At 43.9% G+C, this 27,956-nt stretch overlaps 3 protein-coding genes across 10 annotated transcripts in view; 1 reads left to right on the forward strand and 2 right to left on the reverse strand.

Annotated features, from left to right (window-relative positions):
* Positions 1-2,702, reverse strand: part of PDK3 (pyruvate dehydrogenase kinase 3) — a 41,050-nt gene extending 38,348 nt beyond the window's left edge. Inside the window, exon 1 of the mRNA XM_079972293.1 lies at positions 1,355-2,702. Within this exon, the coding sequence (XP_079828419.1) occupies positions 1,355-1,460 (106 nt within the window). The 5' untranslated portion in view covers positions 1,461-2,702. The remainder of the gene's footprint in view (positions 1-1,354) is intronic.
* Positions 89-27,872, forward strand: LOC307213993 (uncharacterized protein). Of its 3 annotated transcripts, none has more exons than XR_013837796.1 (6): positions 4,091-5,694; positions 13,732-13,857; positions 15,213-15,542; positions 16,979-17,083; positions 22,551-22,723; positions 27,740-27,872. XR_013837796.1 is itself a non-coding variant. In XM_079972329.1 (4 exons), the coding sequence occupies exons 1-3, from the start codon at positions 347-349 to the stop codon at positions 17,048-17,050; spliced, it is 267 nt and encodes an 88-aa protein (XP_079828455.1). In that variant the 5' UTR covers positions 89-346; the 3' UTR covers positions 17,051-17,083; positions 22,551-22,682. The 3 variants fall into 3 exon arrangements, 1 of the variants encoding a protein (XP_079828455.1); XR_013837797.1 differs by having other exon boundaries at positions 4,091-4,903; XM_079972329.1 differs by lacking the exons at positions 4,091-5,694; positions 15,213-15,542; positions 27,740-27,872 and adding an exon at positions 89-415 and having other exon boundaries at positions 22,551-22,682.
* LOC307213982 (organic solute transporter subunit alpha-like) overlaps positions 7,066-27,956 on the reverse strand; it is a 29,049-nt gene continuing 8,158 nt past the window's right edge. Inside the window, exons 5-9 of one of the 6 annotated variants that reach the window (XM_079972299.1) lie at positions 25,993-26,104; positions 24,926-25,072; positions 22,946-23,051; positions 22,496-22,664; positions 7,066-7,235 (exon numbers count right to left, since the gene is read on the reverse strand). In XM_079972299.1, the coding sequence (XP_079828425.1) occupies positions 22,498-22,664; positions 22,946-23,051; positions 24,926-25,072; positions 25,993-26,104 (532 nt within the window). In that variant the 3' untranslated portion in view covers positions 7,066-7,235; positions 22,496-22,497. The other 5 variants (XM_079972297.1, XM_079972298.1, XM_079972300.1 and 2 more) reach the window with 5 other exon arrangements.

Consider the following 27,956-nt stretch of genomic DNA (forward strand, 5'->3'; position numbering starts at 1 on the left):
AAGCATTTTTCATATTCTTTTGCAGGTGTGATTTAAGTTCAGGCTGCATCTACAAAAGAATTCAAGCCACAGCTACCAAGGAAAAAAGTTCATTTGCAGGCCTAGCCTGGATGTAAACCACACCAGCAAAGGAAGAATAGGAAATGCACTTAGAATACACTCCCACTTCTTCCTTTTTTAAGAGAATCATGGTGACATCAGGTGACTGACACCTGTCAGTCTTACCCACATGCCAAAGTGACCCACTACCAGTGTAGAATTACAGAACTGCAGAGTTGGAAGGGACCACAAGAGTCACCACCTCGATGAAGTTAAGGAGGTCTGGGTTCAGTCAGTGCCTGAACAGATGACAGCCCTCAAAACAACATTATACATCGCCTTTGGGTCCATGATAGAAAAAAGGCAGGATATACAGGTAAGCTATAGATAAATAAATTGCTAAATCATGAAACCTTGTTTTGAAGTGAGCATTATTGTTCCAAAGTTAGCATTAAGTGTCTAGATAGGATGGCACGGCAAATCGTGATTAGACAAAACTGGAAATTTCAGTGGGCTGGAGCATGAGCCTTTGGGCCTGCTCCCAATAAGCCATGGTTCGGCAAGTCAATTCAGAAGATCTAAATTGGCCTAAGGAATGGTCTGAAGACAGGTGATGCAGCTGCTGTTCAGTACCAGGGCAGGAAATGTGCTGGGAGAATATAATGAATGCTTAAATAGACTTAGGCACTGACACTGGTCAACTTTTCCCTGGATCCTCCCCTTGTTTTCCTGGTAGGGAACTTGCCTGCAACAGCTGCACCACACACAGAAATGAAGAGGTGGTGTTTCCTCCTCACATCCCTGTGTGTGGGGAGCTCCATCTGTTGAGCTTCTGCCTGCCCAGCAGCTGAACCCTAACTTTCCTAACCATATTTACCAACTCAATACACCCCTAAAACACACACACACACACACACACACCCCTCCTACTGAAATGCAGTCGACTAATAAGTTTTATATACCAATCCTTCTCCATTGACACTTGACCCTATGGGGAAGCTCCTCAGAAGCCCCTCCACACCCCGGCCACTCTCAGGTCCTCAGTTACCCGGATTCTTCCGCTTGTTTTGGCGCCCCCCCCCCAACACCCCCCCCCCACCGCCGGCCTTGCGAAAGGCAATTCAGTGACGTCACACAAACACACCGGGGCGGCGCAGCGGGCTTCCTTCTCCTGCCCCCCCCCCAGCCCACCCTCCCACCCCGCGTTCCTCACGGCTAGGAGCGAAAGAGCAGCGGCGGGAGGAGGCGGCGGGGTCCGCCCGCGCTTATTGTTTGGTTTGGCGCGGCGTGCAGGTGCCTCTCCGCCGTCACTCACCGAAGTCCAGGAACTGCTTGATGGAGAGCGGCGACGGGGAGAAGCGGGAGTAGTACTCGATCTGCTTGGGGATGGGGCTCTTCAGGAGCGCCCCGCACAGCCGCATGGCGCTGCTGGGTCAGTCGGCCGGCCGGCAGGTCGGTGGGTGAGGGAGACGGAGAGGAGCAGGAAGGAGAGGGGAAGGCGCTCGCTCGCGCGCGCGCACAGCAGCAGCAGCAGCAGCAGCAGCGCCTGCGGGGCCCCTGGACGAACCGGCCAAGCAACTGCCTGGCGGCGCGTGCTGCGACTCACGCACGCAAAACACCGCGGGCGCGCGGAAGGGGGCGGGGAGGCGAAGGCGCTCGCAACTGTCACGGCGGCCCAACAGCCCCTCGCTGCCGGCCTAGCGGGAGGCGGCGGTCTCGGCCTCCTTGCCCTCCACACGGACGCCCCCTCGTGTATCAAGGGGCCGGGCGCCCCGCGCCTTCTTCCCGCTGCGGCTCGACCCGGCCGGTGTCGGCTGGCCGCTTGGTATCCCCCGGCCCGGCAGCGAAGGCGAGCGCCCGCCTTCCGGCCTTACGCGGCCTTCTGACTGGGCGACGAGCAGCCAGCATTGCCGCCGCTGCCGCCTTCCTTTGCCTTTCTCGGTCGCCCGAGTAAGCGCCGCCTGCCATCACCATGACGCCCAAAGGCATGCGCACGCGCCGATGGGCGCCGGTTGGTTTCCGGGCCTACAGCTCGATTTGAAAATGAGGAAACCGGGGCACGTGTGGTTTCAGACACATAACACGGATCGTTGCCTGAGGGCAAGATGCCCTTCTGCTTTTCTTTATTCTCCAAGCATTTGTCCTGCTTCTTCACCCACACACCCCACCACCACACACAATGCTTAAGAGCAGGGATGAAGGATTTGTTGCCTTCCAGATCAGTTTTTCTCAACCTGGTGGTGGGGTGTCCCACATGTTGTTGAACTACAACTCCCATCATCTTGCCAGCAGGGGCAGCAGTCAGGGATGATGGTAGTCCAATCATATGACCAGAACTGGAATCATCATGTACACTACGGAAACCATGATCTACGTCATATCACACACATTCAGCTATCTTAAATATTACTATCCATTTCTGGACTGTCTTAAAATTTCCTTCCTTTGAGCCAAAGTTTCGTAACAACCAACCCCTGATACGATTTTTAAAAAAGGAACAATTTCCCCTTAAGGGATACGCTAGCCTGTGCTTTCTGCAAGGATGCTGACTGGCCCAAGAAAAAATAACAAACATTATAAGCATGGAAACAGGCAGAGAAGGAAAGCAAAAGGAATCTAGCTAAGTCAAAGCTGATTCCACTCTTGTACACATCCATCTGGTGTTAAGGTAAAGGTAAAGGTACCCCTGCCCGTACGGGCCAGTCTTGACAGACTCTGGGGTTGTGCGCCCATCTCACTTAAGAGGCCAGGGGCCAGCGCTGTCCGGAGACACTTCCGGGTCACGTGGCCAGCGTGACATCGCTGCTCTGGCCAGAGCCAGAGCCAGAGCCGCACACGGAAACGCCGTTTACCTTCCCGCTGGTAAGTGGTCCCTATTTATCTACTTGCACCCGAAGGTGCTTTCGAACTGCTAGGTTGGCAGGCGCTGGGACCGAGCAGCGGGAGCGCACCCCACCGCAGGGATTCGAACCGCCGACCTTTCGATCGGCAAGTCCTAGGCGCTGAGGCTTTAACCCACAGCGCCACAGAGGTGATGCATGGAACAATCTCGTGGGAGAAAGACTTAGAACTGTGCATCTTGTAGATGCCCAAATTGTTAAGAAAAGAGCTTCCTAGATCCATCCACCTTAAGGACTGGGCATGGACAGAAGGGACATGAAGCAGTGGCATAGCGTGGGTTGTCAGCACCCGGGGCAAGACAAGTAATTTGCGCCCCCTAACCCGTGGATTTTAGCACTCGAGTCTCTTCCACTAGATTAGTTAAAGAAACCCTTACCCCCTAAGCACATGTATTGTTCGTTATGAAAATTTTTGCGAAATCTGTGACAGCGCTGAGAGAGAGTGAGTGAGCCAGGTAGGGGCAGAAAGCTGCGAGTGCGAGCAGGGCCCCCCCCAGATGTTGCGGCCGGTGCGGCCGGCCCCCCCTGCACCCCCCACGCTACACCACTGAGATGAAGTGCAAATGAACTCAAGTACTGTAGCAAGGTGTATCAATACAACTTTCTCTCCACAGAATGGCAGAGTAGTCATGATGGGTCCCTGGCCAATGAGAACTGACAGCCAGCTGACTAAGGTATTCATTGTGGGGAAAGGCAGTGGCACTTTCCTAGCAAGCTCAATCTAATTACTGATGAAAGATGCTTGCTGGAGAAAACCTTCAGGGGAAATTAATGGCTGAATAAGGACGCAGGTGGCGCTGTGGGTTAAAGCCTCAGCGCCTAGGACTTGCCGATCGAAAGGTCGGCGGTTCGAATCCCTGCGGCGGGGTGCGCTCCCGCTGCTCGGTCCCAGCGCCTGCCAACCTAGCAGTTCGAAAGCACCTCCGGGTGCAAGTAGATAAATAGGGACCGCTTACCAGCGGGAAGGTAAACGGCGTTTCCGTGTGCGGCTCTGGCTCGCCACAGCAGCAATGTCACGCTGGCCACGTGACCCGGAAGTGTCTCCGGACAGCGCTGGCCCCTGGCCTCTTGAGTGAGATGGGCGCACAACCCCAGAGTCTGTCAAGACTGGCCCGTATGGGCAGGGGTACCTTTACCTTTACCTTTAAGGATATACACTTGCATTAAATATAGCCAAGGTTCTGGGGACTAATTAGGTATCTGCCTATTCACCTTGCTCTTTCTGCTGCTGTGGGAGGTCATTCAGCTGAAAACAATGTTGCCTCCTCTGTTGCTTCCGAGTATGTACCCCAATGCACACAGTGAAGAATCGTTAAATGGTTCTGAGGCATGTGTAGAATTCCAGTGAAAATGAGCTTCTTGGTAATTCATGAAATCCATAGCTCATACAATCCCCAGAAGAGGCATTTGAGTCCTGCTGTGGGACCAATTACCCCACTCAGCACGCAGCTTGAGTCATATATTTTCTTGCAGAAAGTTAGGCAGACAAAACTGACAAGATCCATTTCCAAATATTTCAGTTCAGAAGAGTGATAAATACAAGCTTCGGATCTCCATGGTGGGACTGATTGGGCTGCTGTTGCTGAGGTCTTGGTCTGCAACAATGGATTTAGCCTTGGATGAAGCTTGGAGCCAATGGAAGATCACACATTCTAAAGAATACTCCCCAGAGGAAGAGGAACACCGGAGAATTGTGTGGGAGAACAACTGGGAAATGGTTGAGCAACACAACTGTGAGACTGCGCAAGGCAAACACACCTACACAATGGGAATGAACCAATTTGCCGATTTGACTGATGAATAGTTTAATAAAAAAAATGGTTAATAATAATAAATAAAGTTATTACTTATACCCCACCCATCCAACTGGGTTTCCCAAGCCACTTTGGGCTTAGGTTCAGTCCTGAGTCATATTCAGTAATCAATGAATAATGTTTCTGGCAAACTCAAGGTCACTGGATGAAGTATGTTTTTAAGTGTAATTGTTTTTTAGAATATTTTGATCTGTTTCTACTTTGTTTGGTTTTTAAATTGTATATCCGTTTGCTGCCCTGGGCTCCTTGAGGAAGAAGGGTAGGATATAAATTCTATTATTATTATTATTATTAGTATTAATAATAATAATATGATGGACAAAGAAGAATATAAACTCCAACAGCAATCTCACAAGACTGCACACAGTAAGATGCCTGGTAGTTCTAGGAGAGGCCAGTGTGCAGTAGGAAGCAGGTAATTTGAATGCAAGTCCCACTACTGGGAGATGGTGAGATTACCTCCACAAGCAGAGCACAGCTTTTGGATGTCATGCCACCAATGATCAATTTGAGTGGAAAAATAAGAATTGGCAGGACAAAAACCTACGTCTCCTTCTTCAAAGAACTACACCCTCATCCTGCCAACAGATGGGAGGGAGACACATAATGGAGCCCATCTAGTCTTCCTAGGCCTAGCCCATGATATGCTTCACCATAAAAAACTGAAGAGGCTCTGTGCAGAGCTATCGCTCACTGATGTTTCTGTGGCTCTTGTTGAACTGTTGCTAAGAACATGCTTACACTACACTGGTATTTACTCTTGCACAAGGACACTCTGGCATAATGGAATCACAGAATGGCTTTATTTAAAAAGAAAAATTAGAAGAAAAATCCAGTTTCAAATGGTTACTCATAAGTGCATCTCACTGATTTCAGTGAGGGTTATTTTCAAGTCAGTTTTCATAGGATTGCAGTTTCAGTCTTCCTAGTTCATGTTATTGGTGAGTTAAAATCATTGTGTGATACAGATTTTCCAGCATATATTGAGTTATTCTTGTGCTATTCCTGCCCCCAAACATAGCATTTCATAACTATGATAATTTATATACACATGTATGCTAGGTAGGCACAAAGTTTCTTGTCGTGCTTTTTTGTAGTTAAATAATCAGGATTATTTAATTGTTTTCTGAACCAAACATTCAGGATGTCAGCTTGCCATCTGTAAGCTCTTAAGAAAACATTTTCTTCTTTCTAATAAAGCACTTGGTGGCCTTGCAAGCCGACAGTGGGCATTTGATGTAATAAACTTTGAGTAATAAATTTTAGGGTGATGCCAAAGTGGTTGAACTGTAGGCTAGATCAGAAAACAAGGAGCAAGTGCTGAACATTTTACTCCAGCTCTTGTCGAAACATTTAAATCATAACATCTTGATGAAAAGGTTGTTCTTAGAATTATTGTCATTCCCCTTGAGAATCATCAAGTTCAGACTCTCAAATATTGAGAACAGAAAATACATTTGAAAAGTTAACAATACTGACCAGTAACCTGGGGGTGGGGGTGGAGCGTGTAAGGAGTAGAGTCAGAGCAAGAAGAAAGAATTACAGTCTGAAACTGCATTTTACAAAATTACAGAAAAAGAGATAGAGAAACAAGATACCAGGGAATTATACAGTTGCCCATCTGGAGCATCTGTCTCTTACAAATTATATTTTCACAGTGTTCATTTTTCTCAACAATATTCTAAGAAAAACTGCTAGGAAAAGTACAGTTCTTTTCAGCTGGATTATAGCAATAGATGGTCAAAAGGTATAAGAGCCACCAGGAGATCACTTCTTGCCCATTTTCTGAAGAGAGGAGACAATGCCAACATTCACGCTCCCCCAACTTAAAAACCCATCACTGTTTTCAATCACTTATCCTTTTGCCTATGGTGCTTGAAAGATAGGAAGGATGCTGCTGAGAAGAAACTTCAGCTAAAATAATAATAAATACACAGTAAAAAAAACCCTTTCTCATTTTAGGCCTATCTCTAGAGCTTGCTGATCGAAAGGTCGGCGGTTCGAATCCCTGCGGCAGGGTGCGCTCCCGCTGCTCGGTCCCAGCACCTGCCAACCTAGCAGTTCGAAAGCACCTCCGGGTGCAAGTAGATAAATAGGGACCGCTTACCAGCGGGAAGGTAAACGGCGTTTCCGTGTGCGGCTCTGGCTCTGGCTCTGGCTCTGGCCAGAGCAGCGATGTCACGCTGGCCACGTGACCCGGAAGTGTCTCCGGACAGCGCTGGCCCCTGGCCTCTTAAGTGAGATGGGCGCACAACCCCAGAGTCTGTCAAGACTGGCCCGTACGGGCAGGGGTACCTTTACCTTTATAAGTCTGTACTTTATACATAAACTAACTCACCTCATCCCAGGTTATGTGTTGAATTTTGTTTTGTTGATTTTGGACCAGTTTTCCATTCTATCAATATCTTTTCGAAGTTTATTCTCATCCCTCCTCTTTTTGTGTCATCTGCAAAATTGACAAGGATCTCCTCTAGCCCTTCATCTATGGTAAATCATGAAAATTAGGATAAATTACATCCACATTATTCCCACAGAAAGAGATATGATTAGTCTGGCAGGTTTTATTATTGAGCGCTGCTCTGGTTTCGCCAGAAGCGGCTTAGTCATGCTGGCCACATGACCCAAAAACCTGTCTGCAGAAGCGGACAAATGCCAGCTCCCTCAGCCTTTAAAGCAAAATGAGCGCTGCAACCCCAGAGTTGTTCACGACTGGACTTAACTGTCAGGGGTCCCTTTACCTTTACCTTTATGGTGGCTTCTACTAATCACTGCATTATTATCAATATGCTTACAAACTGAAACCTTGCTCTAGTATCTCCCCTGGTATCAAAGTCAGACTGAGTGATCTGTTGTTTCCTGGATCTTTCTGTGCCTCTTTTGTAAACTGGAATCTTCACTGGAAAACTTCCTCTACTCTCTGAGGTGAGGCAAGTACCTATGAGAAGCTATTAGAAAGCCTTTTGGGTAGTGGTGTCCCAATTACAGAACACTTTCCCCAAAGAGATTGGCCTGGGCCCAATACAGTTTGCTGACTCAGGAGAGATTCTACATACAAAAGATGATTGGCAGTGGAATCTTATTTAAACACTGGTGACAGGACAGTGGCCTTCATTATCACAGAGAGAGCTGACCTCTAACATCCCACCACTGCTTTCCATCCTCCACCCAATGCCCTAAGTGTTCACTGTTCTAATGGTAGGATCCTATTGATCTTTTGGTGCCAGGCCTATCCATATTTCTGGCCTTTTTAGATGCAATTGTAATCTTATGACCTATTTTATGCTGCTTGTGTGACTTCATGGCTTTAGCTTATGTAATGAGCAGACACTCTTGCCTTCCTTGCAAGGTGTAGGACCGCTGAGAGGTACAGGTTGTGTAATTTATGGACAAGTAACACTGCCACCATCCTCAATGTGTTACTAAAGACTGTGTACACAGTGCAGTTTAGTGTGCATTCAGTGCACTCCATATGCTGGTTGTTTCTGTGTTGTACAAATAACCACAACCCCAATCTAAACGTATGCTATTTCTTTCTATGATTTAATGCCTTTTATCCCAAACCAATTTTTATGCTAAAGGAGATTTTCAAAGTGAATGAATTTGCACTTCAGTCCACTCGTGCATGAACAAGAGAGCATGCAAACAGGAATTTTCTTGCATGGGGGGGAGGGAGGAGTTTAGTTACCCACAACTGAGGTGATGTGAATATCCAATTGGATATTGTCAGGGAACTGCCATTGGAGCCAGAGGGAGAGGGAGGCCTCCAGAGGGATTACGGAGAGTGTCCCAGGAGGGAGAGAAGCAGCCCATCTATTGGGGAGGGAAATCAGCGTAGCACCAGAGGAGAAGGGGGGCAGATGGGGGAATCTGCGAGGTGGCTCCATGACTCCTCGCCGGAGACCAGCGGGGAGAGCACGGGTCCTCCGCTGCCCACACCCTCCCTGCGCAGAAAGCTTCCGCGCAGGGAGAGTAGGCGGAGACTAGGCGTCAAAGAGCTTCTTTGCTGGAAGAAGTTCAAGAAACACCCACTGACAGATTCTGCCAGCGACTGAGACAGCCACGGGTGAGTGGTTGTCCGGACAGAATAGGGTTCACCCAGGTAACTCAGCCAGGTGTGGCGACGACTTACGCACGAGCAACCCCTAGAACCATTACAGATATGATCCTGGGATTTTCCAGATCCAGCACGTATGAAGGATGACCTTTCTTAATAGGGAAATAGCTCTTAAGACGAGTAAACATGAGGATAAATCTCTCTTCACTTCCTGACAATTCCTTCTGTGTATTCAGCAAGGTTTCAGCTTATTTGCCTTTCTGGCTTCTCTCTGATGGAGAGGCGATTCTTAAAGGGCAGGGGTGTATCCAGGAGTTGACCAGGTTGACCCCCACAAAGGGCACAGGCCCAAGAGGGTTCAAAAAAGCATGGCTCTCCACTCCAGCTCGGGGAGTCCTGTCTGCCTGGCACTTGTTCCCCAGGGCAGGTTGCTCCTCTGCTGCTCTGGGTGGCTAGACATGCCATTCTGCCTCCTGTGGGTGCCTTTGCAGAGGAGCACAAGAAACATGGGAAGGGGGCACCCATACAGCTCCTTGCTAAGGGCACAAGGGAGTCTAGATTCACCTCTGTGAAAGACACAGAGAGTTAGCTTTGCTTTGCACAGAAATATACAGATATAAAATTTACATTTCAACTGTTCTGTTCTTTTTTGCAAACTACCTCGGGAATGTAATTGAAGGGTGATATAAAATATTTACAATGCATGAATGATTAAGGAGGGGAGGAAGTTAGAATACCATTATCTGATGGAGCTTCTTGAGCTACTAAATCCATATTTAGGTATGACTTTCATTCATTTGGCTTGCTTAACGCCCAGTGATTTTTTCTCCTCCAAATGCTTGCATCTAAAATCTGTTTTATTGCCAACTAAATATCTATCCAGTTACCCAATCGGGGTGGATTTTTATTCTTGTCTAATTTCTACATTCTGTATTACAAAACACATTGAAACATACAGAAACTTGCAATGTAAAGCAGATTAGCGTGTTATCTTTAACCTTTTTTCTGATAGCTATGACCTTTAAAAACACACACTATTTGCTGATACTCTGCCATGGATCTGGGGCTTCCTGCCAAACTAGTAAAGTCAGGAGCATGTAGCTCCTCTGGGATATGCAACAAAACGCAAATATTTATTAAAAGTACGTGAGGTTCCTTAATTTTGCTCTTTTCTGGACAGACACACACACAGTGCAAATACTAGCACATTTATTCGTCTTGAAGCAGGAGGAGTACAGAGTACCAAAGGTGAAAGTTCACATCTAGTTTCCTTTTTCTTGCTCTGAACGAGTTTGATATAATTGAGACAATCACACTGTGTCTGCCCTAAATGAAAATGATGAATATTTTTGTTATTTATCTAACTATCCTGTGGAAGCTCAATCCCCCAAAGTCCCCTTTATTTAAGTCATATATGCCCTACTATTTGCCGGAAGCTCTGCTGGCTGTGTGCCACCTGTAGATTTCACCCTCAGTTGCTGAAGACAGCTTCACTGTTCAGCCTGCCACATTAAAGCATCCTCTGTCCACTCCCTTTTGTTTCCTATTTCACTTTCTTAACTAAAAAGCATAATTTGTCTAAGTGATTTGCATTATTTCTATCTAAGAACTGAATTGCTAGAAAAGGGAAAAGTAATCAGGAATATAAATATTAGCATTATGGAGAGGCAGAAGAGCCGCAGAGCCTTTAAGCAGTATAATTTAAATGCACCTCCTGCCATCTTTTCAATGGCTACACAACATGGAAGTGTTTTTTAATCACCGTGCTCCAGACTCCGAGCTGAAACATCCAGCTGACATACAACTTCAAACCGTTTTGCCTCTCTGGCTAAGGATAGCTTAGAAGTCTCTTTATTCCAAACAAAACAGGATTAAAGGTGGGAAGATGTGGTGTTTGCTTTGAAAATGAGCAAATCTAAAGTAGCACAAATGGCTGATAGCTTGTGTTTATTTATAGTTTTTCCACTGTCACAGTAAAGACCAAATTTAGTACAACACTAAGGAGAGGAAAAATGATGCTCACAACCATGTTGATGTACTCATTGCAAGGGAATATGAAAAATATAGTGAATACTGCAAAAGGGTGGAAACAGAGGCATAAACTTCTTATTCTGCATGTGTGCTAGGAGGAGGGTGGCCACTGCCAGACACCTCTCATTTTCTGCCTACTGTTCTTGTGTTTGGATAAGTGGTACTCAAAGTCTGGAAAGATGAAGAACTAGAATATAGCTATACCTTTTCCCACACCAGCAAGGACGCAAACGGTGCTTCCAGACTATTCCTGTTTTCAGGTGGGGCTCAGTCCAATACTGGCACATTCAGGTTGTACAATTAAAGTTGATTTGACACTCTTGTGCAGCAAACCCACTTCCTTTTTGTGATAAGAAAAGTGTTAAGAAAATGTGCTGGGAAGTGTGACACAACGATGGCCTGACACATCGTCATATACTTCCCTGCAAATAAATCAGAATGAATGCTCACTAAACAGGTGATGTCTGAAGTGACCATATACCGTACATCTGACTTTGTACCCGGTGGAGGCTGCTTCATTAGGGCAAATGGGGCACTACCCCCACCAACCTCTTTGTGCTCTCAGCCAACCCTGCTTTCTTTCATTCGGGGGCAGGGGTCACTGTATGTCAGCATACTCCTAATTCCTTGGTCTCAGTGTTGCCTCTGGTAAAACTAAACAGGGAGAATGATAAGGACAAAATTAGAAATAGCTGGCTCTACCTGTCATTGACTCTGCCTACATCCATTGTTGGTCTCCCTGCCTTCCAACCTACCAGTCCCAATGGCACCAGCCACCACTGATGTTACCCATGTCTCTCTCACTAGCATTGTCATTGCCTCTTTTTCTGCCTCATGAGAGATACCAATTTCTTTGTAAAATTGATCATTTCTTGTCTACAACTGGAGCCAAGCTGATGCAGGATGCTAACTTGGGGTTCCACCAAAGATGATACTAGTGCACAGACTTGAAGAAGCTGTGGCAGTGCTGGACAAGCTGACTTCCAGCTTTTTTTAATTACTGAGGAACCCCTTAAAGGTTACAGGTTCTTCTACAATCAGTAGGAAGATTAACATCCCTGATAATTGGCCATGATGACAGTAACAGAAGGGAATTGGAGTCCAACATCTGGAGGGCCACAGATGAGCCACCCTTTATTAAATAGTCCCATTATATTATTGCCAAAATAAGCCTCTCCCTCACCAAGCTATTTGTTTTTGAATGGCCAGCCATTTTGAATTGCTTGGAGGAAGGCAGAGGCAAGTCTGGGGAGAAAAACCAAAGGGACAGGAGACAGACATGGCAAAAAGTGGAGACATTGAGTGGAAATTCTGTTAAGGACAACTGGTCAAGAAGTCCAGAGGCAACCCAGAACTTATAAAAATAGAAAGAGCTATGCCGGAAGTTCTATGATGAAACAGACATTTAGTTATTTGTGTATATGAGAGGCTAGAGGTCCACCAGATGAAATTGAGATGGAAAAACCTTACTGGGTCTCTGAGAACCTCATTTAGGAAACTGATAAGAAGAAGAAGAAAAGTTTGGATTTGATATCCTGCTTTATCACTATCCAAAGGAGTCTCAAAGGGGCTAACATTCTCCTTTCCCTTCCTCCCCCACAACAAACACTCTGTGAGGTGAGTGGGGCAGAGAGACTTCAAAGAAGTGTGACTGGCCCAAGGTCACCCAGCAGCTACATGTGGAGGAGCGGAGACGCAAACCCGGTTCACCAGATTACGAGTCTATCGCTCTTAACCACTACACCACACTGGCTCATAAATAAAACACTGTGTTTAATTTCCCTTAAGGGAGAATGTAGATATATTTTCCTGTTATCTATTTTGTGGAAAGGTGAGTGCATTGCCAGTCTTTCTTCAATGAAATGGGTATTTTGCGGTTCCCACAACACTTTCTTAGATTTCCAAGTGTGCTCCCAGTCTCAAAAGATTAGGGATCTCTGCTCTGTGTTCTGTTGTCTTCTCCCTTAGCTCGGGGCTTGTTTTATGATCAGCTCCTTGTACACCTTTTTACAAATAGCAAAAGAAGCCTTCCCACATTTCCTCCAAAGGGGTGATGATTTTATCCCCATGTGGATTTAAATGGTACATTATGTTGCTTCGGGCCAAAAAACAGATGTGAAGACCATGTCCTACAAAAACATCATGCAATATTAGCATTGCAACAAATTTATTCACATACATACAGTGCTTTTTCTGGGGATACTCAAAGGTATGCAGTATTGGCACCTTAAAAAAAAAAAAAAGCACTGCGTATGCCTTGTATGTTAAATATCTTACCAGAGGCAATTGCCTGCCTCAAACAAATTTAGGCTACAATCCTATACTCAGTTGCCTGGACCTAAGTCAAATTGATCTTGATGGGACTTTCCTTTGAGTAGACATGTGTAGGATTGCATTGTCAAGCTGCATGATAGACATGCTTTCATATTTAAGTTAACTGTGAATACATCTTTAAAGCTTGTAGCTTTACATATTTCTTTTTGTAACTGAAAAGAAGAGTTGACGTGGGAAATGTTCACAGTCATGTTGTAATAATAGCTGTCTACTGTTTTAAAATGCACATTTTGTAATATGAATTTGAAGGGGCTTTGTCACCTTAAATCTGCCAAGATTCTTTACTGTTACTATTTTTTAAGGCATAAAGAAGAGAGTTAATTAAGCAGCTGTGGGTTTGGAAGGGGGTTGTTTAATTCTTTTTATTGAGTTATAATATTATATCAGGTCCATAATACATAGAGTGCTAAAAACGAACTGAAAAATATTAACATAATAAAAGAAAAACAATTGCAGTGCAGATTTAAAGTAAGAATTTATCTTTTGGAGATCATTTCAGATGTATGATAATTAAAATGTCTCTAACAAAATTAAATAATATTTCTGTTTCATATTACAGTTCCAGGGTGTAGAGGCACACAAGGAGGAGAAACGACCAAAGGAAAACAAGAATTTAAGAAACTCACATCAACTAGATCCATTAAAAAGCTGGAGGTGGAAAGACCCATTGTCCCTGAATATGAACGTAAGTTACAAAATTGTACCAAAATAAATCGCATCCAAATAAATGTGTGTTTTTTCACATTGGCCTCTGAGTACTCTTAATTAAAATGCCAATTTTCCCAATAGTGTGATGTCCTATACTATTGTGTCCCAAGCAGCTATGGTTTTAATATTAACTTTTTTGAGGTTTACATGAATTTTTATAAGATGTTGATTATAAGTTGTATGTGCTGTATTTTCATATTTGGCATGTATTAATTTGATTTGAAATAAGTTAGTATTGTGAACTTCTGAAGTCTAAGATTATTATGTCTTCTCTGCAAAATTTTGTTATTAGATAGAAAATAATTTAATGTGACATATTTGAAACAAACTTTTTATGGGGTGGGGAAAAACAACTTCACTAATATTTTTCTTCTGGAATCTTTATGAGTGTGTGGGTGTCTTTTCCTCATTCTACAAAACTTGAGTTAGATTTTGTTTTGATTTTTGCTCAAAACTTACATCCCACCCCATAAAGGGGTGGGATTTTCATGCTATATCCTATTCTGTAATCCAAAAGTGAGTCAAATGGATTCTATAGTACCAAGTGGGAAGATTTGGACCTGTCACTGATTCAGAGAGTCCTTAAGCCACAGTTAAAAACTGCCCTACAATATAAAAAGCAACAAAGGTTGCAACCCTATACATGCTTAGTTGGGAGGGAACTCTGTTGTAAAGAATGAGACTTTTCTTCTGAGCCAGACAGCACTGAAAATGAATTGTTGAAAAATCTTAAACAGGGGTAGCAGTTGATTTCCCACATCCAGGATTAATAAAACTCTGTATTGATCAGAAACCATCAAACTATCAGTTAAAGCAAAACGAAGCATAAAGTCTGTTCACTTCCTTCCCCTTTCTGCCTTTAAACCTTATTAACAGATGAAACATTGAGCAGGGAGGAAATCCATAACGGTGAATTTAGTCTGCCATCTAGTGACCATTTATTTTGCGGCAGGAACCACATACATTTCTCCTGTAGTTAAGAAAAGTTGTTGGTCTTAGACCAGAGATCAGGGCCAGCTCACCCATGAGGCAAGGTGAGGTGACCACCTCAGGCAGCAGGGTCCACTGGGTCAGCAGATCCTGATTTCAATCTTTCTTTCCCTGCTTGTTCCTAGTGTAGACCTTCCCTAAGCCCTCCTTTGCTAGCAAGTGGCGGGGGGTGGGACCATTTTAGGGTCTGCCTCAGGTACCCAAAACTCTTGGAACGGGTCTGCCAGAGATACAGCACAGAAATGATTGGGCATCTGGTTGGGCACTGTGAGCACAGGTTGCTGAGCTAAATGGGCCTTTTATCTGACCCAGAGGGTTCTACTTATGCTCTTGCATCTCCAGACTAAACTTCAGAATGCCCTGCACGGTCAAGAAGAAGACCTGGAATCAACCTTCTGTCTCCATTGTCACAAACTGCAGTTCTTATCAGCTCTGAGAAGACAGAACTGCAGCACAGACTGCTGTTACAATGACACAGCAGGACTTATTTCTGAGTAGACATCCATAGGATTGGACTGTATATTCAATATGCACCTCTACAATATTAATATGCATTCGACACAAAATGAGCCGGGCTCATTAATCACAGAATTCTGAATTGTCTCTTGAGGATAATTGCCATTGGTTCTCCTCACCTGTTGCGCCCAAATCTTCCCCTCTGGATGAAAAGGAGTAAGAAGGCCTCCTTGCCCTCGGAATTGTATTGCAGCTCATTCATCTGTGAAGCTTATATTTGTAATCTGTATCTATATAGCCGGTGCAGGGGGTTTGCTGAAGCTGGATTGTCCATATAAAGCCACGGAGAGAATGTTTACTCTTCTCAAAAAAATAGGAAAGGGAAAAGGTTGCAAAGAAGCACTTTAATTTATTGCTCTAAAGGACCCAGCACACAGCAAACTGCCTGTATCCAGAGCAACCAAATCACATATGAAAGATTTCTATTGTACATAGTACAGGGGTAGTGGCTGCTAGTGCCATTGACAACAGCAGGTAGGCTCATGGTAACAGGGCAATAGACAAAAGATAATGGAACTGGAATGCTGAATCCAAGGAGCAACAAACAATCCAGAGATAATGAGTGAGGAAAACTGAGGGTCGGAGGAAATTGCAAGAGAAATCTCCATGACTATATAGGCTAGCTCAGAGTTGCTGCTCGTACAGCACTATTGCTGCTTGACAGGCCTGCACGTGTACGATTGGTAATTGTGTTCCCTATGATATTGATATTCCATTTACAATCAGCACGACAAAATTATCAAGGCTCAGCTTCACAGGCGTCTCATCTCTTTGTTTGGTACAAAGCATAGCTGTGATCGGCCACGTTCTATAGAACAAAGATCGCCCATTGGTCTGGAGCCAAAGGTTCCTTTCCTTTGAGAGAAGGAATCTTCCTCCATCCAACGAAAGAGAACTTCCACGGAAGGAAGCTGCTTCTGTCAGAAGATCTTTGGATCCAAATTACAGTATTTTATAATGTGGTTAAAAAACAAACAAACCTACCGTAACTTCATTTGGTTTATAGGATTTATTACAAATCACAAAAAAGGAGATAGTAAACATCAGATATTATCTTTACCACCTCAGCCCACACTAAAATTCCACCTGTGTATCATGTCTTATTTTAAAATATTAGATTGATAATTAATTTAAATATAATAAATATATTACATCTGACGTTTTCCTTTTTACCAAGTAATTGTCTGCCACTTACAATAAGGGGCAAGACTAGAGAAGGAGATGAACTTTTAGGAAATGTGTTCCTTTTTTTGAAGTTCACACACTAGGCACACCGGTAGGTTTGCTAAAATACGTCCCAGCGTTTCTGTGGCAATTGTGCAATTGCAGTGCCGTGTTGAGTAGAACAAACTCTTTTAATGAAACCACAACACTGTTTCTGTCAGCCTGACTATAAACGGTCCATCAGGCACAACACAAATTTGCTAGGTTTTAAATTCCCTGAAAATTCTGATATGAGGTCAGTAATGATAATGCTCCCAACCCTGTTAAAGGCTGTTTTTTATATGCCATGGTATAAATAATAATAATACTGCCAGCTTTTAGTTATGCCAAAATTACTTTACTGCTCCCCTGCCCTCTTTTATCTCTAGATGAATGCTTGGCCATGGTACCATCAGGAGGAGAACTTTGGGATCAACATCCTGGGCCACACAGCAGAATGAGCAAGAGGACCTCCAAACACAGTATATTTTGAAGTAAGTGAGACAATATACATTACTATCTAAACAGCTCCCCACCCCAGGTAATTAAGTCCAGAGTCAAAAATTATCTAACTGCACTGCTGATATTTGGATCTTGGTATGACATCAGGAGACAGATTGCTGGTGTTGGTCCTCATTCAGTGGGTACTAGCTTTGCAACAGGAAAGAAACTGCCCAAGCCTAGCTTCTGTTTTAGAAATGAGCTTCAGGCAATGGTAGCTTTCCCCCTCAGCAATAAGTTTGTTACCTTGAATGGCTGTATAACGGTCACAACGTTTCTCTGCATTTATTTATGTTACACTCTGTGAACTCAAGAAGAGTATTGAAGCTGGACCAGACCAAAGGTCCACCCAGTCCAGCAGCCTGTTTGTCCACAGTGACACAGCCACGTGTTTCCCGGAAGTCGATAAGCTGGTGGCAAAGGCATGAGCCTTCCCACACCAGCTCAGCAGTACATCACTATGCCGTGGTGGAGAATTTGGGTGGCTGGGGGTGTGGGGAGCCAAACCTGCACCTTGTGGGGTTTTTTTCTACGCAGCTCCTTGGAAGACTGTAAATTACCAGTAATGCTATTAAGCAGGGATGTCAACCTGAATAAAATGGGGGAGGGGGGCACAGCTAAGCCCCACCCCTCATAATCACATGATGCAGCACTTGTACACCATTTGAATGGCAGTGCCCATCAGTTTTGGGGGGAGCCTTGCAGGGAGCCTCAGAGGCAACTAAGTGAAGTAATACACATCGCCATGTAAGAGTGACCTCCCCCTACGACACCATAAAGTCCAGAGTCTAAAATTACCTAATAGCAGCACTGGTAAAAGGTAAAGGTAAAGGGACCCCTGGCCATTAGGTCCAGTCGTGGCTGACTCTGGGGTATGGCGCTCATCTCGCTTTATTGGCCAAGGGAGCCGGCGTACAGCTTCCGGGTCATGTGGCCAGCATGACTAAGCCGCTTCTGGTGAACTAGAGCAGCGCATGGAAACGCCGTTTACCTTCCCACCGGAGCTGTACCTATTCATCTACTTGCACTTTGACGTGCTTTCAAACTGCTAGGTTGGCAGGAGCAAGGACCGAGCAGCGGGAGCTCACCCCGTCACGGGGATTCGAACCGCCAACCTTCTGATCGGCAAGTCCTAGGTCTGTGGTTTAACCCACAGCGCCAGCAGTACTGGTACCATCAACCAATTAGCATGCTGTGGCTTGGGTTTCATATATTCAGTGCCCTGGTTTGCACTCATAAAAATCTGTGATTGAAACTAAGAGCATAACAAATGTTTGTTTCCTGTAAAGGAAGTGCATGCAGTCTCATTTGCATTATAGGTATAATACAAATGAGCATCTCCATATTTGGAATCGCAACGACACAAACCAGATAGAGCATCTAAAACAGGCCTGAATATCTTGAATGCTTTTTAACATTTTAGCACCTTCTTGAAATCAGTCGTTTTAGTATGGGAACAGAGCTAAATACAGAATCAAGGTAAGTTGAAGCAATCACTGGGACAGTCTCTGAAAGTTCTTGAGCATACAAGAGGCTCACATGTGTATTTCATGAAAGAAGCTATACAGCAACCTAAATCACTTCAGCTCTTTTTCTAATCCCAAAGAAATGAATCCCTCTCTCATTAGGCTCCACATAGGTTCAGATGTTATACATTGTGGTAATTATTTCCAAATCACAAGTGCAAACACTCACCCTGATTGGAAAATTAGCAGATTTCAAACTCGGGTAATTTGTTCTTAATGAGGAACTTGTTGAACTGAATTTAACAATTAGCTCACTCCCTTTGCTGGCTGAATGTGATAGGGTTATGTGGAAGAGATCAAATATTCATCTCAGTGATTTCAGCCAAAAAGCAAGGGGTGGCGATCAAGGTTGTAATCTTACTTGGGAGTAAGTGCCACTGAATTTAACGGGACCTATTTCTGAGTATACATACTTAGGATCCGGCTGCAGAAAAACTCAGTACTCAATACTTCTATTCCTCCAGTGCTATTATGAAGCAGCCAAGACTGTGATTCTAAAAGGAGGTGTATAGTTGATCATTCTTCAGACCTGAAGATGATAGAACAGAATAAGGATGGATGGATCTGCCAGTCTCACTTTCTCTCTCTTTCTCATTTTCACAGTCTGAAATTCAGTTCACCACATTTTTGTATCAGTTTCTGTCTTAAAAATATAAAAAAGTTATCACCAAAAATTACCAGCATTTTAAGGTGTATTTCCCTTAATATACACATTTGGATGCAATTTTCCCAACTGGAAGCACTTTCAATGCTTTTTTCCCACTAATACATACATTGTTATGCACACCTTCCTCTAATATACACATTTTTTGGTTGGAGAACTGCATTGCATAATTTGGAAAGTATGGATTTTGAAAACTAACTGTGTGTAGGTAGATTTGCATTAAAATGCAAACTGACCCAAGTTTCTCTCCCTTCCCTGTAACAGAAGTACAGTTGACTGTGGGTGCAGATATTCTTTTTTGGGGGGAGAAGTGAGTCCCACTAACAGTAGCTGGTCACACAGGTTTTACAAGCATTTCAAGCGCTACAAAAAAGAGAAAGAAAAAGCTTGTGTGGGACAGAAAAAAATGTGTTTCAACCCATGACTGGTGGGTTGAAACACATTTTTTTCTGTCCCACACAAGCTTTCTGTCCCACACCAATATCTCCAGAAAACTATAGTGTCTACCTAAAAGGTAAAGGTACCCCTGACCATTAGGTCCAGTCATGGCCGACTCTGGGGTTGCGGCGCTCATCTCGCTTTATTGGCTGAGGGAGCCGGCGTACAGCTTCCGGGTCATGTGACCAGCATGACTAAGCTGCTTCTGGCGAACCAGAGCAGCACATGGAAACGCTGTCTACCTTCCCTCCGGAGCGGTACCTATTTATCTACTTGTACTTTGACATACTTTCAAACTGCTAGGTTGGCAGGAGCAGGGACCAAGCAATGGGAGCTCACCCTGTCGTGGGGCTTCAAACCACCGACCTTCTGACTGGCAAGTCCTAGGGTCTGTGGTTTAGACCACAGCACTACCCATGTCTCCAGTGTCTACCTAGCAAGAGGCAAAAGAGGAAGGGGCTCCTGCACTTTAAAGAGCTGTGTGAAGAAGTGAATTCCAGCAAGTGTAACTTGCATGGCAAACTAAACCTGCTGGCATTCGGACTTCTATACAACTGTTAAAGATGTAGGATCTGTTTTCTCTCACACATCTGGCCCCCCTACATGATTTTTTAACAGTACAATCTTATGCATGTTTCTTCGCCAGAAGAAAGTCCCAAAGGGGCCCGCTACCAAATAAGTGTGCATAGGATTTATTTGTAAGCCTAATTTAAGAGAGCAGCCAGTGCTGTGTGTTAGATACTTGAAAATAAGTGGCAAGCTTTGGCCTAGTGCGGGCACAGTCCAATAAACCATATTTGTTAGATGAAGAACAGGGATGGTTCTACTTCATCTTTATTCATTCTCCCTCATCAGGAGTGGGAACCTTGTGCACCTCCCACCCAGATGTTGTTAGAATACAACTTCCATCTGTTCTAACCAGCATGACCAACGGTTAGGGATTAAGGAAGCAGGATGTAAAAGTCTTTTCTACTTTTGTTGGAGGTATATAGAAATTTGCCAATAAATAAAATAGAATAATCTCACAAGCCAGTGAATCTAATGAAACATTTATAGGTTTATTAAGACACAGTTTAATCACAGTTCTTGGTTTCGACCCATGAGATTAAACCTGGATCAGATATACAGTAATGGGAAACTATGATTTAACAGTTTTTAACAGATTTAACAGATTTAACGGCGTTTCCGTGCGCTGCTCTGGTTCGCCAGAAGCGGCTTAGTCACACTGGCCACATGACCCGGAAGCTGTACGCCAGCTCCCTTGGCCAATAAAGGGAGACGAGCGCCGCAACCCCGGAGTCGACCACGACTGGACCCAATGGTCAGGGGCCCCTTTACCATTACCTATGATTTACAAGGTCTGGAAGACTTGCCAGAATGATACAATGACCTTTTTCACACAGGTCCCTTGCATGAGAGGTTGCATTTTCAAGTAGCTACCTCATCAGTGATTGTATGTATAAATCAGATCTTGCCTCTTGAGCCCGGGAGTTAAATTACAAGAAGGCCTTCAGAATAGCACTTAAAGCAACATGTGTGGGGCGATGCAGCTGCATAAGCACACAGTCTCTGCCCTTCATCATCAGCACCTGTCTCCAGCAGGAAAACCACCTCTATATGTGGAGGAAAACCAAGGTTTCATAACCCTGATTTCCCAGGGTGTTAAAATGCACAGAAACCACCCTCTATAGAGTAGGCTTCCCCAGCACAGTCAGTCACCCTGGATGATGCAGAGTGCAACATGGAAATTGGGGAACCAGAACTAGCACACTCATGCACACTCTCTGCTCCTTGCATGTTCCTTGAAACCCTAGGATTTGTGAGACCTTTGGTTTTCCCATGTTACTGGCTGGCAAAATGGAACCAGGAACAGAGGAACTTAAACTATGATGCATGTGTTTTTCTTTTACTGTATTGTTATACACTCAAGGATATAGATACTAAGCATAGTTCAATAAACTGATATTTGTCCTAGGGCAACTCTGCTTGTTCTCAGCTCTTTGGCTTACACTCCTGTTCCTCCTCATAGCATTGGTGGCACCTAGGAAAGGGATGCTGACCTTCTGGCCCCTTCCTAGTGCTGCTTCGGCATCCAATATTAGTCACATGCCATTCTGTGCGCCACCACAGCAATGCACAACTACAGGATCAGGATCAGTGTGTAGTAAAACTTGGATGACAGTTGTTGAGATAGTCTGAATCATTACTTCTACCCATCATAAAGGCAACAGAAATATGTTTTTGTTTTTCCTTTTTCTAATGCAACAGCTTGGAATTTGGAACAAGGCTCCATAAAATGCACGATTTTCCGGCAGAGTAAGCTACATTGTTCTATGACACCTGTGTAAAAATTAAACCATGCTACTTGGAGATAAGTTGTTCTCCAGTCCAATTTTTGTTTTACTTTTCTACATTTTAAGGCTCAATTAGCTTTAACCATCATGAGTAATAGCTACACTTATCACAAACTTTTTTTTTTTTTACAATATCAGATGATTATGGGAAAGTTAGCTAAAGTTGGCACTTGTGAGCTTGTGAGCTCTCCTTATAATAGTCCTCATTATGTCAAAGCATAACATGGCATCATTGGATGATTCCTTTAGCTAATGTGCAATGCATCAGTTTAGTTCTGGACACTCACTTCCCAGCCCTGAATGCTCACCTCATGTGGATTTATTCCACTAGTGCCAATATTACATTGCCATGGAAAATGTATTGGCCAGAATCTTGGCTGTCCCAGTTACTATCTAATCATCCCTTAAATTACTGGTGCTTACTTTTAAAAAATGTTGCCCTCCACACTGATCCTGCTGTTCTGTTTGTTTCCCTTAGTTTCCTGGTCTGAAACCACTGGAAGCTCCAGGTCATCGTTTCCTTTCCTGTAGACGACTCGTGAGATCAGAGTGATGAGAAACATTTCCATAATGAGTAGCTGTTGGTCCATATCTGGCAAATCGAAAGGGAACAAAAGAGCAAGAGGTTTAAGGACCAGGAATGAAAATAAGGTGGGCTCAAACTAGCTTTCATTAAACTCTTGTAGTGGACAGCTGTTGGAATGGGTAATGCTACTTGGAGCATCAGATGTCATGATCTCAATTACAGTTGAGCTTTTACAGTGGCCCTGCAGAGGTGGAATACATAATTTACAGAGGTGGAATACATTATAAGTGAATGTAGAAATGAACCCACTTTAGCCTGTCATAGAAACTGAAATTCAAGCAACTTACATGCTCCTCTTGCTGAAGAAGAAAGTGGAGGCACACAAGCAATTACCCCTTCCATAGCCAATATGTTGATGATGGTTGCCTGGAGCTGACTCAAAATGAGGGCAAACTACATAAACACACAGAAAAAGAAAATTGTCATGCTAAAAAAAAATCCCATTTTAGTGCAGAGTGAACGTGATTCAGTGAAAACTATATACATTTTCCACCTTAAATTAAAATAAAGAGGTAAATCCCATTTTAGTGCAGAGTGAACATGATTCAGTGAAAACTATATACACTTTCCACCTTAAATTAAAATAAAGAGGTAAATCCCTTATAAGAGCACACTCAGCAATGGACTGCCCAGGCTTAAAAGCCAGCTCAAGGCAGCATGCATGACTTTCCCGCTGCTTGTTTTATCATTCCAACATTCTTGGGAAGTAAGATACTGATTGCCTTAAAACCAGGTCACCCAGAAAGTATTATTTGTTGTTTAGTCGTTTAGTCGTGTCTGACTCTTCGTGACCCCATGGACCAGAGCATGCCAGGCACTCCTGTCTTCCACTGCCTCCTGCAGTTTGGTCAAACTCATGTTGGTAGCTTTGAGAACACTGTCCAACCATCTCGTCCTCTGTCGTCCCCTTCTCCTTGTGCCCTCCATCTTTCCCAACATCAGGGTATTTTCCAGGGAGTCTTCTCTTCTCATGAGGTGGACAAAGTATTGGAGCCTCAGCTTCAGGATCTGTCCTTCCAGTGAGCACTCAGGGCTGATTTCCTTAATAATGGATAGGTTTGTTCTTCTTGCAGTCCATGGGACTCTCAAGAGTCTCCTCCAGCACCAGAATTCAAAAGCATCAATTCTTCGGCAATCAGCCTTCTTTATGGTCCAGCTCTCACTTCCGTACATCACTACTGTGAAAACCGGACCTTTGTTGGCAAGGTGATGTCTCTGCTTTTTAAGATGCTGTCTAGGTTTGTCATTGCTTTTCTTCCAAGAAGCAGGCGTCTTTTCATTTTGTGGCTGCTGTCACCATCTGCAGTGATCATGGAGCCCAAGAAAGTAAAATCTCTCACTGCCTCCATTTCTTCGCCTTCTATTTGCCAGGAGGTGATGGGACCAGTGGCCATGATCTTAGTTTTTTTGATGATGAGCTTCAGAGCATATTTTACGCTCTCCTCTTTCACCCTCATTAAAAGGTTCTTTAATTCCTCCTCACTTTCTGCCATCAAAGTTGTGTCATCTGCATATCTGAGGTTGTTGATATTTCTTCCAGCAATCTTAATTCCGGCTTGGGATTCATCCAGCCTAGCCTTTCGCATGATGAAAGTATTATAGTACAGTAGGAATCTGTACTGAACTCCTTCTCCCCAGTCCACCCCTTTACACCAGCTCTCTCCTTTGCATTTTGGAGCAATTAAAAATAAATTGTGGGGCAATTAAAAATAAATTGTGGGTTGGGTCCAACTAAGTTGAATTTAGGTTCCATCAATGGGACAAATTAGCATCCCTACACACTCTGACATGGGAGTAGATCCCATATAACTCAATTGAATTTACTCTGTTTGAAGTTGACATATATAGGAGAAACAGCACAAAATAAACTGTGGTGCTCTGAAACCATTTAAACAATCACATTTTTACCAGTACCTACCATAGTCTTTAGAAGTACGCCTTGGGCTTTAGTCTTGTATCACAGGATATGTCTTTGTTCTACACCACTTCCTTCCATGCAGGGAAAAGGAACTCAGTGTGCGCTGCATTTTTACCACCCAAAACTTTAGGAAGACTGAAAACTCTAAATATTGCTCAGTTCTCCATTGTCACCCAAAAATGTTGAAAGAAACTATCACAAAATAGGAGTTAGCTTTCATACTTCAAAGGCTTTAAGTAATAAAGTCTTTGATCTTGAATTCCTATTTTAGGTTTGCAGACCTGACTATAGAGCTGTCTTCCAGAAGCATTTCAAATGAAGGCCTGCAATGTAGTCTTAACTATCTCACCTGATAAAGTGCAAATTTAGGGATAATCTTCTTGCAGTTAAGGAGAGTGCGGACTCGCTGGAACATGATTCCGATTGGCCACAGGGCAATGATAGTAAGGACGCCTATGAAGCAGTTAATCCAAATGGCAGCTCCGTTGGGAGATAACTGAAAAGGTACATTGAACAGATGCACAGATTATATTCCACAGCAGGTCCTTTTCTGCTTCCAAAACAAACTTATTTGTATAACTCATATACACACTCAGCAGCACCAAAAGCATCCACACCACCCTCAGAGCAGACCTATTGAAATCAATACATTCAAGTTGGTGGGGAAGATTAAAAAACCTCTCATCTCCACGTCTTCCCCCAACACCAATTCCCTCCTCTCTGCTGCTATTTCTGGAGTAGGGAACCTTTTCCAGCAACCTTCTGGGGCTCACATATGAGTGGTGGGTATGGCTGGGGAGCAAAGGTGCTTATGGCAACAAATACAAATGTTACCTTTGTAAAGGAGTTTTTACACATGCACCACTCTCTGTGCTCTGTTCAGACAAGCAAGAGGCTTTATCAGAGTTCAATTCCAGCCAAAACACAAACAAGGCCAGTGAGGGGTGTGGCTTGGGAGAGGGGGTGTGACTTAGGAGAGTTCCAAGGGCCAGAGAGAGAAGCTAGGAGGGCCACATTTGCCTCCCGGAGGTTTCCCCCTATTAAATGCCATCACACATGTAACATTGCCTACAGTAGTTTGGCTCTGTTCCATGCGTCTGCCAGTAACTAAGCAGGTCAGCTAAAGACATGTTTGTTTCAATTAGCTTTTCCAGTGGAATGGAAAGGTCTCTGCCCTAGGTATTTATTTTGAATTATTTAAAAACCTATATCTAGTTGGTTTTCTACTGTTATTACAGCTTTTTAGTTCTTTTTATTCTATGTTTGTATTCTGTGTCATAGCATAGCAAGACCATGGTGATTTATGCCTACAGTACATTCTGACTGGTACTTTTTAGTTCAAAACAGTTTTAGGTGTACAGGTATTTCTTAATATCCTTTATTAAGTTTCAATAAATTCTTCAAACCTTTGCTTACATCAGAGGGACTGTAGTTTCCATTGGTCCAAAGTACTATTGATAGAAACATTAGCACAGGGCGGAGGAATGCAAACTGGAAAGTCCCCAGCTTCAGTAAAAATAGTGTTCGTCTGCCAAATAAAAAAAAGGGGGAAGGACAAATTCATAATCTCAAAGCAGATTGAGGTAGTGATTTTGATCCACTGACACGTATTGGGCTTTTGCCTTGGACAGTAAATATCCCTACCCGACGCCAACCCCCCCCCCCCATTACATCTTTCCTTCCTCTCTTTATTCAGATATCCAACCTCCTTCTCTTTCCACCTCAGACACTCTCATTAATGAAGGCAAGCTGCTATTTAATGTACTCTGTGCTATATTAATGAACTTTGGCTTAATATAATTGCTCAATTAATACAGCCATAATTGCATAATAATGATATAATTATAGTGGCAATTTTACTCCTGCAAATAATTACAGAACTATAAACAGTACAAACGAGTGTACAAATGAGCTGGCAGATCACCTCTTTTTGCTTTCTTGAAGAAGCGAAGGAAGTGTTTGAGAACATGCAAGCTTCAGTGACATCTCTACCCTCTGTCAATCTAAGGACCAAATAATAAATAGAATCATAGAATCATAGAATTGTAGAGTTGGAAGGGACCCCGAATCTCATCTAGTCCAATCCCTGCAATGCAGGAATCTCAACTAGATCATGCATGACAGATGGCCACCCAACCTCTGCTTAAAAACCTCCAAGGAAGGAGAGTCCACCACCTCTTGTGGGAGTCTGTTCCATTGTCCAACAGCTCATACGTTCTTACAATCAGAATGTTTAGTCTGAATCTCCTTTCTTGTAACTTGAAGCCATTGATTCTCATCCTACCCTCTGGAGCAGGAGAAATCAAGCTTGCTCCATTCGACAGCTGTTTAGCTATTTGAAGATGGCTATCATATCTCTTCTCAGTCTCCTCTAGGCTAAACGTACCCAGCTACCTCAGGGATGGTTTTAGGGTAGTGTAAGCAGTTTGGCCACCCTGGGTGCTGCACTGCAAGGAGTGCCACAACAATACTGTAGAGCGGAGCACCGAATTTTAGCGTTACATATGGTTTCTGTCATCAGATCTCCCATGGATTATTCATATTTTAATAATCCTGTGGCTCAAAGATGGTGAATCAGAGTAAGGAAGTGGTTTTAAAAGAGGGATGTGGAACCTCAGGCCTTGGGGCCTAAATGTGGTCCTCCAGTTCTTTCTACCTAGTGCTAGGAACTCTTCCCTGGCCACCCCGCTCACTGGCCCCACATCACACCCTGGGTGTTTCTGCCTCACTGAAATGTGTTCTTGAACTCTGATGGTGCCTCTCGTTGGTCTGGGTGGAGGATAGAGAGGGGGGTGTGGGTGTGTGCAGAAACTAGCCTGCTGTACAAAGGTACAATTTACATTAATTGCCACGCCCACATTTGATTCTGGCTCCACCCACTGCTGGCATGTGGCCCAGAAGGGAATGCCACCCTTGCACTGAAGCTGATTTTCCACCTACTTCCCACATCTTTTTTCACAGTCTAGATCCTCCATTCTAGGCAAGGTTTTTGCGTGTGGCCCATATGGAGCCAATAAGTTAGCACAGTCATGTTAACTCATGCTAACTAAAAACATGGAGAGGAAACAGAAGTAATCAGTGAGAGAAGGATAGGTTGTCTTTCTGTCTATTGCCCTCCCCACTGGTTCAACTAACTTATTGCAAATGTCTGTTCTTGTTTTAGGACCAACAGAGTGGATCTTGCAGTCCATCTATTCCAAACCCATGCTCGGTGCAGAGAATCCAGAGCCAGAGCATCTGCAAAAGATAGCAGTCCAATCTCTGCATCCTAGAAGAATTCCAAGGCAGCACTCGGTCCAGATTCAGGTATATTTGGCTTTGAGCTTCCTTTAAGTATATGATTGAAACTAAAACACTGCTCAGTGGGGTATGCTACCTTG

This window comes from Podarcis cretensis (genome assembly GCF_951804945.1).
Source record: "Podarcis cretensis genome assembly, chromosome: 4".
Taxonomy (NCBI): Eukaryota; Metazoa; Chordata; class Lepidosauria; order Squamata; family Lacertidae; genus Podarcis; species Podarcis cretensis.

Bases quoted from the DNA above. Each gene is read 5' to 3' on its own strand.
- LOC307213993 (XM_079972329.1), top strand. From the start codon at position 347: ATGACAGCCCTCAAAACAACATTATACATCGCCTTTGGGTCCATGATA. The intron at 416-13,731 runs GTAAGCTATAGA...TTCATATTACAG, and splicing joins AAAAAAGGCAGGATATACAG to TTCCAGGGTGTAGAGGCACA. The intron at 13,858-16,978 runs GTAAGTTACAAA...TTTTATCTCTAG, and splicing joins CATTGTCCCTGAATATGAAC to ATGAATGCTTGGCCATGGTA.